General features: G+C 39.8%; 2 protein-coding genes across 2 annotated transcripts; both read right to left on the bottom strand.

Annotated features, from left to right (window-relative positions):
* Nucleotides 1-213: 213 nt before the first annotated feature.
* Nucleotides 214-4190, bottom strand: LOC118415154 (kelch repeat and BTB domain-containing protein 2-like). The gene is made up of 5 exons (XM_035819524.1): nt 3894-4190; nt 3194-3454; nt 2542-2681; nt 1883-2086; nt 214-1598 (listed from the first exon to the last, which is right to left on the bottom strand). Exons 1-5 carry the CDS (start codon nt 4146-4148, stop codon nt 749-751), a joined length of 1710 nt encoding a protein of 569 aa, XP_035675417.1. The 5' UTR covers nt 4149-4190; the 3' UTR covers nt 214-748.
* Nucleotides 4191-6762: 2572 nt separating this feature from the next.
* LOC118415508 (zinc finger protein 37-like) lies at nt 6763-7989 on the bottom strand. The gene is made up of 4 exons (XM_035820175.1): nt 7732-7989; nt 7430-7671; nt 7023-7210; nt 6763-6938 (listed from the first exon to the last, which is right to left on the bottom strand). Exons 1-4 carry the CDS (start codon nt 7987-7989, stop codon nt 6763-6765), a joined length of 864 nt encoding a protein of 287 aa, XP_035676068.1.
* Between the last annotated feature and the right edge of the window lie 6100 nt (nt 7990-14089).

The following is a 14089-nucleotide window of genomic DNA, read 5'->3' as shown; positions in this document are numbered from 1 at the left end:
ACTCTCGTGATTCGAACCTGGCTTGAACAGTGTACTTCTATTTCTAATTCTGTGAAGTGCTAAGCATTACGTACCACCGTACCCAGACTATGGAGTTGTGCGTCCGAAGATGGTGGCTATTTTGTCGGCATGGCCGCCTGTGCCACCGATGAGGTGATGAATAAAGTCAAATTTTAAAGTGGTAGTGTGCGCAATTAAAACAAAAACTGTGAATAGATGATAGACTCAACATTTTAATCGTCTTTCTTTAATTTAACTGCCAAGCAGATCAATTGCCATGCAAACTTCCCCTACCTACCCCTAATGTATTCATGTATTAAGCCCCTTAAATAGTGTTTGTCATTCCCTCCAAATGACTAACATAAAAACTGTAACGTTTCAACAATATCAATAAGCACATTGATTACACTCGCTTAAGGCTAATGTCAACATTTGCACCAAGGGGTTCGGCCGGGCTGGTTGGGGACACGATATAGAAGACAACAAGAACATAAAACCGTACCAACAATAATTCAACAGCATGTATTGAGCATATCTACCGGCAAAAACTTTAATTTTTCGTTTCCACAAGCAGCCCTGTCGAGTTAAGTGAGACCTTTGTGCCGACCTGTACCACCCCCTCGCGCCCTGTACCCCCCTGCCCAACATACACACATATATAACTAGGCATTTACTAGGCCAGTAATAATGCTTGCCAAGCTACCTGATACTGCAAGCAACACTGAAAAACGTAGCACGCGATGTGTTTTCATGTCCCATTAAGATATGGTAGGTATATACGTGCCACAGGGGAACAAAAACCATACACATGATAATTCTTATCAAGCAGACTGGCCTCCAACTCACTCCAAGCATCAGCAGACCTGTCATACACATACAGCAGATATACACCTATACAGTCTAACAATATGTGCAGCTGGTTATCCAGTACGAAAAGCCGGGAGACATGACAAACTTCTTGGTTTGACCAGCCCTGCAGATTCTGCCAGCTGCCTGACTCAGTGTCGTACACCAAGGTCTGAGTGAAGTAAAAATCTGTGCAGAAAATCTCTGTTCCCATGGCAACGGCTCTATGGATCTCAAATTCGAGTTCTGGCGATGGGTTGGAATTGCTCCACTCATCCCGGATCGGGTCGTAGCGATGCATCTCTGTGACCGTAAGGAAATAGACGTGTGAACCGCATGACAGTGCTGCACTGACGTCGTTTCTAGCATGGTCAAGACTCAGCAGTGAACACTCCTCCCACTCGTCCGTGTGCCGGCTGTACTTTTTCATCAATACCTCGCCATAGTCTAGATCAACAGCAAGGTAGTATAGAATCCCATCAACTTCAACGAGATGATCATCGTATGAAACATTATTTCCCGGTTTCCGCCACTTAGATACCGAGGACATACCAGCATGTTCCCACACATTCCCCGCATGGTTGTAATTAAACATGGACAACTGATTGTTACTCTCTCGCTCATGAGTCAGGATGTAGATGTTGTTATCACTGGTGACTGCCACGCCTGTGGCAAAAGGGCAGTCTTCAGGCTTGTTACTGCAGCTGATGTACTTCCCTTCCCGAGGGTTCATGAAGAGGATCTCTTTAGAACTGAGGAGAATAGAAGACAAAATCAACTGTCATAAACTGGAATGTAAGCTTATTCTTTTCTTCAGGAATGAGACCTATATCACAGCATGAACTGCCACCGTCTTTAAAAACGTATCTTGTGGCGCCAAAGAAGAGATTTAGTATGATTCGAAATTAGGTACAAGTCATATTTATATGACTGAGACTGTAAAAATGCGTATTGCATGACCGCAAAATATGGACTAAGGTTGTACAATGGTTGTTTCTGAAATAGAACGTCAAACGAAAAAGAAGTATATACTGACTCAGCATTGGACAGCAGAACCATTTCTGTGAACATCCCAAGCCTCGGCTTCAGGTTGAGGTTTTCTTTCTGTACCACATTCCTGATGACCGCAGAACTCCCAGGATCCTCTCTGACCAGGGGGTGATCCAAGATGGCTGCTGTGTCATCTGATGTCATTAGGCTGAAGCGAATGTGAGGGAGGACGCTGGGTAGATGGTGCAGTCTGTATTTTACAGGATAGGGGTGGAATTTGGTGCGTTATTTCACATCGCTGTAGAACATTTGTATGTTAAATCACGTGGATGATAATGTGATTAATATCATCAATATAATCAAGTTCCTGTTGTCATACAATGTATTCATACAACTACCAAATGAAAATCAATGGCATCTATGGAAGAACTCCTACAATGGAAATATAGATTAACATATATAAAAGACTATTTTCTTATTGGAAATAATAAATAACAAAACTCAAGATCAGAGCCACTCGATTGTTACACAAACTCAAAGATTCAGGCTAGCCATTATTGGTTTAGAAATCAGGAGGTTAAGTTTTATTCTTTATATCTATTCTGTACTACGTAAAGCAGTTGATGTCATACATTGTACCATGAACGTTGCCATAGATCGTACAATAAATTTCTTTTTCTGTATTATAAATACATTGATAACCACCTGTCCTCTCTGCTGTGCTGCACCCATCTCACCACAGCCTCCCACACTGTTGTCTCCTCTTTAACATCCAGCTCATCGTGGCTGATGATCTCTGTCAACTTTTTAACACTCAGGCTGCAGAACTCCTCATTAAAGGAAAACTGTGGATGCAAAGAGTACATGTACCAATCGCAAGGTACTTAAGAAACGTGTCTTCTGATGTACGAAAAAAATAGGTGTATACTAGTAGTATGACTATATATACTGTTAAACAATAGCAAGCAAATGCTCACCAACATGAAGCGTGAATGTCTCACCCTTGTTCTGACATATACGGATTATCATGTCTTTATCTAAAAAGCAACCAAATGATAGATGTAAGTACTTATTATATAGCCTGTGTGACTGCAAATTGGCTTAACAATTTACTTAGCTCAAATGACTTAGCTCAATTGATTTGAGCAAATCTTTTTTCAAAAGTGTCATTTTCAATACATTGGATCTATTTTCCCCAAAATATTGAAGACTATAATCAGCAAAATTTGTTTCATATCATAACACAATAATTTTGCAGTTCCTTGATCTCCATTTCCATAAGTAAAAAAATTATACCATACAAGACAATATGGGATTGCCCGCTGGGATAATTTTATAACCCATTATCAAGACTAACCTCAGTTAAATGTCTGGCAATCCACTGCCGACATTGCTTTTGAACAATGTCTACTGAGAAGACGTCAGCAAAGTTATACAGGTCCACACAGTTGGAGCCATCTACATTCATGACCATGTAGCTGCTGCAGGTGTCCCTCACATAGTCCAGTTGGAGGAGGTCGGCTGCCTGGTACAGGGGCTGCACTTTGTCCAGGGACACATGGAGGGTTCCAGAGTAGATGTAACTCAGGATCTCCCCAAACATGCCAGCATCCAAACCCTGCAAACAGTAAATCGTAACAATGTTCAAACATTTAACACATAAGGTATCATTGTCATGGTTTATCAGGAGGAAATATATCACAAATTTGCTTATCTTTTGAATGTCATTTTTTCTCGAATTCTGTTATTTTATCGACATAATCTCTACTACTTCTTACTAGTACTCCATCTGTGTCCGATAACTGTAAATAAATCTTTTTGTTAAAGATCTATGCTCATTATAATGTGGCCCCGACGATGAACTTTGACCCCAAAATTCCAAAGAGGTCAGTAGGTCAGGGGAGGGGGGCATAACGACGAACAAAGGAAAGTTTAGCATTTGTTCGTTATTTAACGGTTTCCCCTGTTTCATATGTTCTCTCTATATATGTGGTACGTGGCATCTTAGGAAAATCTGTCTTTTACTCTATAGTAATTCTATTCAACACCAAACACACCTGTAAAACAACAGTCTTTTGACGACTTTCCGCCATGTCACTTGTAAACATGGCCCTGAAGTAGGGGCTGGCCGCGGACAGAACAAGCCGATGGCAGGGAAACCGCCGGTCCTCGACTTCAAGGACGACATCCTGCAGTACTCCAGCCTTCTGTAGGTCGCCCACAGTTTCAAGAAACCCGTGCAGATAGCTCTCGTCTTGGTAGGAACGAGGACGAACTGCGCTGGTGTGGGGTTCTTGGTCTGCGGCAGCCATGTTGATGATGATGATGGTCTGACCCAAGGGTCAAAGATTGGGAAGACTTGACAAACACTGATTACCCACATAGTATAGCAGTATGAGCGCTACTAGTATGCCTGTATTAAGATGCAGAAAACCGATTCTGGTATTTGTACCGCTGACATGAAGGATTCTTTTCAGTCTTCTTTTTGTGCATTCAACTTGAATTTTCGTTTGGTGTTGAAAATATACCCAACGAGTCACAAGCTGTTTCAACAATGTTTTAGTAAGTTAGTACGTCTGGCTGTATACTAATATATCCATCGCTATACTGTGGCTTTACTAAGCTTTTTGATCTAAGGTTAAATTTAAGCAAATATTCTGTCTGTCTGCACGTGAAAAGGTAACGTTTGCTCGCTCGCTCTACTATGAAAACCTTGACCCCCAGCTGAGGTATCACATTCGCAGCCGATGCACGAAAGTCGGCCAGCCTGGCTCAAGTCTGGCTCCCAGGGTACCGGCACCCCGTAACACACGCCTATCAATTTGGAAGGGGCTGTTGCTTTTTGCCTTAGGCACACATCGCAAACACATTAGAAAACTATATCCATTCATATTATTGTTATTTTTGCTCAAACTTTCGTAACCTTCGGATACGCTTCGCCGCTTTGCTATAGTGGTTAAGATTCTCGTCTAGATGTAGTGAACGGCATTTTTACTTTTCTCAAAACCAGAAGAATTCATCACAACGAGACTTAAAACAGTTGGGAGCAGACAACAGACACGAGACGGCATCAGGAAACGTACTGAAACTGTATTTATATATCGTCAAAGGACAAGGCGTTATGACACCATATGCACCTCGGGGCGGGTCATTAACCCTTAATTGTACAATCAACAATGTTATGTCTGATGCAGTAGGATAGGAAATATTTCAGACTACTAGATTCAAATTTGGTGTCAAACTTCCACATACACAACAGAACATTTTCCTTATAGAATTGTAACATCAATCTTATTCAAAGGATCAATACTTGATCTAGACTAAATCATCTGTATCGACGTTTATACACTATCGAAAATCACATATTGACAATAACAGTCTGATAACAAACAACCACTCATAGCTGCAAAGTACTTACACTGATAACTCTTGTATGGCTTCTCTCCGTTGTGGGTTCTTATAATATATACTTGGGTTTTTAGACATTTGAGTTGCCTTGTACCCATATTTTGCATATCTATATCTGTTTATCACTGTGCTTTCTTACATGTCGGTTAAAGGAGGTTTTATGTGCAGCTGAATAGTCACACTGTCGACTGCCAAAGTTGCTTGATTTTTGCTTGTCATTACAATATTTATGTATGCAAGCACAACTATCAAAGTCTACGGTATTAGATATGTATATATAACATTATTGCACCACTTTATGTACAAAGCACAATATGTATCAAAAACACACGTTCACAATGTAAGGGGAATAATATCATTTTAACCCTCATCCGACCGTTCCATTTTTACGACGAATCTGACCGTATGGGGTCATTTTTGACCCCATTTTGTTTTGCCCATAGACATATTTCTGTTGGTTTATTTTGTCATTATCATGCATTTACTGTTTCAACAATCTTTGAAAAATATTTTGACAAGTTTTGGTGTCAGTAATTATGACTCATTATCATAATTTATGCAGAAAATAAGGAGAAACCACATTTTGCTCTAAAAATCTACCATACTCCACTTACTGTAACAATGGTTTTGTCTCATCAATTTTTAAACAATAATTTTGATGCGACAAACATTCTGATAGCATAATTATATTATTTGACAAGAAAAGATATAATATTTGTGAAGTGTAACGAATTTATTACTTAATTATGCACCATAGCCCGTCACCTAAACACATACATACAATAACTCTTGTATATTTTCACGCAACTATCTTTCTTGTTGGTTCCTTCTGCACGTTCTGTCCATATATCGTTTCCTAATTTACTAGAAACATTTTCCCTTTCATTGGCATAGGTAATTAGTGCTCATTATCATAATTTATGCAGAATGTCGAAAAACCTGTTTTTACACTAAAATACTATATTTCTTAGGAAATATTCGTTGTTTATTCAACTAAGGAACTATAAGCTTGTTGCTGTAATAGCAATGCTGATGAATGCCTGTTGTTCTATTGAAATTTCTTGATATTTACGTAATTAATGATTCATAATTGGCTGGGGTCATTTTTGACCCCACCGAACCACACACAAACTTTCAAGTATAGCTGATACAATAATGGTCAAAACTCGGTGAAAAATTGGTCGATGTTGTAAGACATGTAGACAAACAAATTCATGGAAGAAATTTTTTCTCCGATGAAAAATGTTGCTATGGCAGATAAAAATATACGTCTGGGGTCAAAAATGACCCCATACGGTCGGATGAGGGTTAAACGTTAAGTGATATATCTAACAAAAAAGCAAGCAGAAAGACCGTTATGATTTAGTGGCATGTTTCACTATGTGTTCGTTTAAATTACTTCTTCATTAAACAAAATATTCGCACTGATCAGACCTGTGTTTTGAGTCTTCACCTGTCGATTTTTGCATGTATCCGGATATAATAGATGCCGAGGATCCCGAATCCGCAACCGTATCCCTAAGACGTGTGTTTCACCAAGGCGTGATTCTTTAAATGGTCTCTTCTTCCAGCAGAGTAGTCGCATTTGTCACATTTATAAGGTTTTACTGCTGTATGTCTACTCATATGTCGGGACAGGTGAAACCTGCTGGCTGCCATGTATCCGCAGTTATCACACATGTAGGGCTTTTCTCCTGAGTGCGTAGTCATGTGTCGATCTAAATTGTCTTTCTTTGCAGCAGAATAGTCGCAGAGGGCACATTTATAAGGTTTCTCACCTGTGTGTGTTCTCAAATGTACGACTAAGGAAGACCTGTAAGCCGTCCTGTATCCACACTCCCCACACATGTAGGGTGTTTCTCCGGTGTGCCTAGCCACGTGTTTGTCTAGATAGCTTTTCTTTGCAGCAGAATAGTCGCAAACGTCACATCTATATAGTTTTTCACCAGTATGTGATCTCATATGCCTGGAGAGGTGAGATTTGTTAGTAGTCCTGTATCCGCACTCTTCACACAAGTGGGGTCTGTTGCTAGTATGTTTTCCAGTCACGTGTCGATCTAAATTGCCTTTCTTTGCAGCAGAATAGTCACAGAGGCCACATTTATAAGGTTTCTCACCTGTATGTGTTCTCAAATGTACGGCTAAGGAAGACCTATCAGCCGTCCTGTATCCGCACTCTCCACACATGTAGGGTTTTTCACCAGTGTGCCTAGCCATGTGTTTGTTTAAATCACGATTCTCTGCACTAGAATATTCGCAGTGATCACACTTGTAGGGTTTCACACCTGTGTGTCGTCTCATGTGTGCGGTTAAGGAAAACCTATCAGCAGTCCTATATCCACACTCTCCACACATGTAGGGTTTTTCTCCGGTGTGCGTAGCCAAATGCCTGTCTAAACTGCACTGCCATGCAGCAGAGAAGTCGCACTGGTCACATTCATATGGTTTCTCACCAGTATGTTTTCTTGTGTGATTTATAAGGCCAACCTTTGTGGCTGCCCCATACCCACAATCCGTACATTCGAAGCGTTTATCAACAGAACGTTTCGCCACACGCCTGTCTATCTGCTTTGTTGGAGCCTTTGCCGGAGGAGGGTCAGATTCTACACAACACTTTTTTTCGCATGGAACCCCTTCCTTGTTCTGCTGCTTTCCTGTGCCTAATTTCTCGCTGTTGCTTGTCTTGTCTCCTGGATGAACAGTTGTTAGATCGCCCAGTGCAGTGTCGCTGCTTCTCTCGGCCATCTCTAAAAACAACAATAAGTAATCCAAAAAAAAAAGGAAAATTTGCTATTATATCTAAACCCACCTTCTTGCCCTGGAGCAGTGATACATACAGAAACAACAAGCTGTACCCTGTATCAATCGATCTAACAAACATAAATAAATAAATACACACACACACACAAACACAGACACACGCACACCCACAATCTAAATATGTCAAATACAAAGAGAAGACAGACAGCTAACCCTATACAGACTGGGCTTTTTTGGCATCCCCCCCTTCGTTATTTCAAAACGGCTTACCGTACGATCACGTAATTTGCAGGGGGTGATTAGATTGTCAAGTCTTATGATTCTTAAAAAAATGTATATCATTATGACGTAATATGACGTAATTATGACCTCACTAATTGTTTTTTTTTTTGCTAAAACGGGGAATTCCCATTATACCTAAATATTTTACACAAAAAGGTAAGAATGAAGATTTCTTATCAATAAGTGCGTGTCCATCTGTTGTAAAAAGCCGACGCAACGACGTCAACGATGACATCATTTGTAGTTTAGCTATCCGCTATCTTGGATTGACAACCTTCAATGTCTTAGATACATTTTTCAACATATAACGCTAAAATCCCATTAAAACGCTTGAAAACGTTCTCATAAATGTTTTCTGTAAGAAAATACCAAATAATTATGAAATCCGAGTGAAAATACGCTGTTTATACGTTTAACCATAATACCATTTCTCCATCTAGGGGGAATTACACCCCCATGAGATAGTGGTATCATCGCCAGGTAGCTGTATCGAGCCTGAAGGAATAATTTAAGGGCTCGGGTTAGGGAGCTGTATCTATTGCTGACTAGCCCAATTGAAATTCTTGCAAATGCTTGGCAGAGCAGGCTATCATTTGAGGGTGAGTTTGTATCGCTTGAAGTTTTAATTCTTCAAATAGTGACAAGTGGGCATATGTCCAAGGCATTACTGTAACAAATTTCAGGTCATGGTTGTAATCTAAAAAGAAAACAAAAGTGAGTATCAGGACCGCAGTGTATCCATTTCTATCTGAAGCCGTCTGGGGTCAAAAAAATTATATTATGTTAAATTAGTTATGAAAATCTAACCCTATGTGGGGGGGGGGGGGGGTAAACATGCCCGCGTCAGCTTTGAAGTCGTGAGCTTGGACTGCGGAACTATGGATTTTCCAAAAATATTGTTGGCTACAATTCCGCAAAAAAAGAATTGAGTTCTATGATTTTTCGTGTTGCCATGGCACCGGGTTTCTGACAAGCTTATTCAACCAAATTTACTGATTTCAGTTTAAATAATGAGATTTCGTGGTTTAAGTGCAATACCAAACTTGTTTGTCTATATCATTAAATCCGATTAAGCACAGACTGTACGTTATTACAAGACTAGACAAGCAAATACATAGTGTACAAAATAGTAGTACAGTCAAACCTGCCCAAGACGACCACCCGGGGGACCGGAAAAAATAGGTCGATTTAGACAGGTGGTCGTTGAGAAGAGTATCGACTCAAAACATGCCCGATGCAAAGTATAAATGGTTTCCGTTGTGTTTAATGGCAAAGAGCAAGCACACTGCGCGCACGCAAAGAAGCGAGGTATGTAATGTCAAATACAACACGCACACTGTAAACTGTAAATTTAACCCAAAATCCGACGCAAACTGGCCGATTTCGGCACAAAATCGCGCTAGTTATCATCAAAAATTGATGAAAACCTCAATTTTGAAAATGATGCGGTCGTTATAATATGGGTCCCAATGTGGGCCGGTCGCGGTCGCGTTGGCCAGGTGGTCGTTGAGAAAGGTCGCTTAATGCTTACGTCAATGGGAAAATAAATCGGGACCGAGAAAAAGCGGTCGAAATGGCCAGGTGGTCGCTGAGAAGAGGTGGTCGCTCGGGCAGGTTTGACTGTACTGTTAACGCCATCTGGTATAAATGGTATCAGTTAGGTGGGAATCACAGACAAAATGTTTGTATTATGGTGTTTTCACGAATGTAATCAACGTGATTACAACTATCATGAATATATTTCTTTCCGTGATTTTTCTACCGTTTCTGGCAGTATATTGGAGGTACAAAAATATTACTGGCCGCCAAAAATTAGTTGTAATTGATCACGAACACACACATTTCTAATTTACCGCTAAACAAGCAACAACCATGAAATACCAACAAACATAGGATTTACCTGTAGGAAAATGGTTGGTAGCGGTCTTCATGGCTTCTAGAATTCCCCTAAAACCGTCAGTTCGGGTATAATATCGAAGACGAAAAACAACATGGCGGATGTCTGTCGGTGAGCAAAGGTGAAAAGTCACAAACCTGATACACTGGATGATGGGTCAAACAACAGATCGCCACATAATGCTATGCTGTCGTGGTTTTAAGCTTTATGAAAATTAGGCCACAGCAAGTAAATATTATGGACGACATCAGCGCGCGCATTAATTTTCGCCTGATTTCAGAAAAAAGACAAGAATTTTTTTTCCTTCTGCTTGGATGGTCAACATGACGATAAAGTACCAAAATGAGCAAATATGTTGTGTTGTATCCTAATAATTGTACTTGTAGAAGTGACACTTGCGAGGTACCCAGGACTGTAGTTGTAGAAATGAAACTTATTGGATAGTTCTAAAAGTGACACCAATATGGAAGCCATGAGTGTGGTTAAAAACTTTGTTGGTGATGCCAGTCTACCACACTATTGTCACTTTTACCACACCAGTACATGTCTGGAATGCCTTGTTGGCTCTAATACCATTATTTGTCCCTTTAATTCTTGTTACAACATTTATCACAACTTTATGGTGCCTATTTTTGAAAATGTAGCCATTTTTTTTCACCCATCTTGTTTTTTTTTCGCTTTATCGAACTATTTTTGCAGTCTGCAGAGGATGTTATCCATAAAGTTTACTTGCTGTGGCCTTACGTTCTAACTCGACTTTTACTTTTCATATTGTGTCAGACTTTGTTTTTTAGACCACAGCAGGTGAAATCCGATATGAGGGCTAGTTTGTTCCTCAATTCAAAGTGAGAAAATTTAAATTAAACTAGAAAGGCCGACATTTGCTTGAGAGCAAATACAGCATATTTCAGCCATCTCCCTCCTCATGTAACAATAGACTGTTCCAAAATCACCCATGTGCAAAAATGGAACACTTCTGCTTAAAATGAGTTCTAACTACTAATCACACTTATGAGCAAAAATGAATCTTACAAAACCTCCTTCAAGAATGGACTCTTCTAGTGCACCCCATGTAGAAAGTTAAAATAGACGACTCCAAAAACACTTCCGCTAAGTAATGGAATTTTGAATCATCAGCCGTCCAAAACCATATATAAAAAAAAAACCTCTGTGCAAGAATCGACTCTTCCTGTTATGCCCCCATATAAATTGGAGCGATCCAAAAATACATCAGCTAAATTAGGACATCGACATAATCAACAAAGTCCACAAAATTAATTTAAAAGAATACCCCCTTCGTCGAAGAATGGAATCTCCCAGCACACCCATTGCACAATAGTCCAGAAATACTCACAGTACATGGCTTTTTGTATAATAAGCAACCCAGTCCAAAACTGAATTTAAAAAAAGTCCCCCGTGCATGAATGGACTCTTCCAGATAACACCAGGCTTGCTGATTGGCTGCCGAATCCTCCTCATGTGCAGTCTTCAGGTGGGGGTCAACTTCCATTCAACAAATGGAATTCGGAATCATCACCCATGTCCAAAACTGAATTTTTTAAAAATCCCCCCTATGTGCAAAAATGGACTGTCCCAGTAGTAGTCTTATGTCAAGTGGTTCAGTGCAAAAACACTTCCGTTAAAAAAAAATTGGCATTATCACCAAAGTCTAAAAGTAAATTTTAAAAAACACCCCCTGTCCAACAATGGACTCTTCCAGCAAAATGAGCTTGCTCATCGGCTGGTCATTAATTGGATTTACCTTGTCCCCCAACCACCTGGATGTCTATGGACTAGGTAGGTAGGTAGATAATTGGATCTATCTGGCACACCTGTGGCCCTGACACACCAGAATGACCTAGAGGTCGTTGACCTCGGCACTTCAATCTCACATATCCAAAACTCTCCCACAAAAACCTCCTTAAGGAGCCATTTTGAAGTGATTTATACCAAATATTATACATGGATCCTTTGAATAAGTATCTAGGGCACCTCTGTCCCAAATTTCAGGTCATTTGGATGTAATACCATGGTACAGGGGGCCAAATTATACAGTTTTGGTCCAAAAGTTGCAATAAAACCTTAATAAAATCATTTAAGGAGCAGATATGAAAAAAACTGAAAAAAAAGGCATTTTGGTATTGGCTCACTCTACCCTTGTGCCAAATTTCAGGTCATTCGGTTCAGGAACGGCGGAGATGAATCACTTTGAAGATTTGCCAGGAGAAAGAAAGAAAGAAAGAAAGAAAGAAGAACATTACGAATACAATATATTTCACCATACTATGTATGGCTGAAATATAACTAGAAAGGCCGGTATTTGCTTAGGAGCAAATTCAGCTATTTTTACTTCGCTCCTCCTTGCAAAAATGGACTGTTCCAACATTGAATTTGAAAAAAAATCCAATTTGAGAATGACTCGGAATTACGGTTCTTTGATACTAGTACTGTACAGTAATCACACTTTTATTTCTTGATTACAACACGAAAACAGCATGCTAGTGATTCACACATTAACAAAGAAGACACCGTTGTTCTTCAAGAAAGAAAGTTTTTTTTAAAGAACCTTCTCATAACCCCTACCCCCCCCCCCCCCAAACATCCTGCATTTTCGTTAAAATGTTACTTTCCTAGCCCTGCCATGTACTTACACTTACCCTCTACGAATGATTGGGCCATAGGGCTAAACATGTATGTCGCTATCTTTTCTAAAAGAAGTTTGCTTATAGAATTGGTCGTCTACGAACTACGGAGTGGCCGTGTCCGATGACAATGAGATATTTGTGGCGGACATGATAGACAGGCGTGTCCAAGTCTTTAGCATGGATGGGGTATATCTCCGACACTTCTCTACGGAAGTACCGGGGAAAAGTACATTGAAAATCTCCCTTCTGATGTTGCTATTGATGCAGAGGGCTTCTTGTGGGTAGTGGGAGATAGGGGTGAATTCTAACGCGCATATCATACGGTACAATAGCAAAGGCCGGACAATGGCCAGGTTGGACTGCGCTACATAGATACCCAAGCAGACATGTATAACAACAGAATCATTGTAGGGGATATAAACAAAATCACGATTTTCCAACCTGATGGTTCTCTCGTCCGGAGTTTTGATGACGAAAGTCTTAGAATTACTGACATAGCGTCTGCTATCGATGGAAACATTCTGGTTACGGCACTGTTTAGCTATGTTCAGGTGTACAATCACTCTAGATCTGGACACAAGTTATTCGAAGTTGGAAATAAGTTGACCTTTCCTTTTGGAATTTGTATAGACTCCTCGGGCAATATAGTTGTGTCGAACGACGGAAAAGGTCGAATAGAAATGTACAAAGCCACGGGGAGTTTGTCCGAGTCGTCGTTGATTTCAAAAACCCCAGTAAACTCGCTGTAGGTTCTGAAGTAGGCAACATTCAAAAATATCATAATTACAGAAAAACTTCAGTGTGCATCTCCAACAGATATTCGTATAGATGTTTCATTACTCCATACAGCTGAGTGATACAGAAAAAGTCATGTTTCTAATGGCACAAACCTTTTTCATTAAATATAATTAATATTACATTTTCTTTATAAAGCGGCAAGAAAAATTCAAATTCATCCAGTTGGTCATAATTCTTGTGCTAGCTTGACACTGTATCATATATGTACCTGTAAAATATTTCTTGTGGCATGCTTGTGGATATAAAAGACCTCCACTCATTAACTAATACGATATATTCAAGTAGATACTAGCATAGTGGGATAACTTCACCTGTAACAATTCATCATGGTATTCAAGTATTCATATATTCATTCTTGGAAATGCTTAAAAATCGAGGTTGTAATTTATGTATACATTGTTGTGTAGGAGAAAGACTAATGAAGACTTTCTGAAAACTACCCCAAAGACCTTAATAGTGGAAA

This window comes from Branchiostoma floridae, chromosome 5 (genome assembly GCF_000003815.2).
Source record: "Branchiostoma floridae strain S238N-H82 chromosome 5, Bfl_VNyyK, whole genome shotgun sequence".
NCBI lineage: Eukaryota > Metazoa > Chordata > Leptocardii > Amphioxiformes > Branchiostomatidae > Branchiostoma > Branchiostoma floridae.
This window is presented reverse-complemented; position numbering and strand designations above follow the sequence as displayed.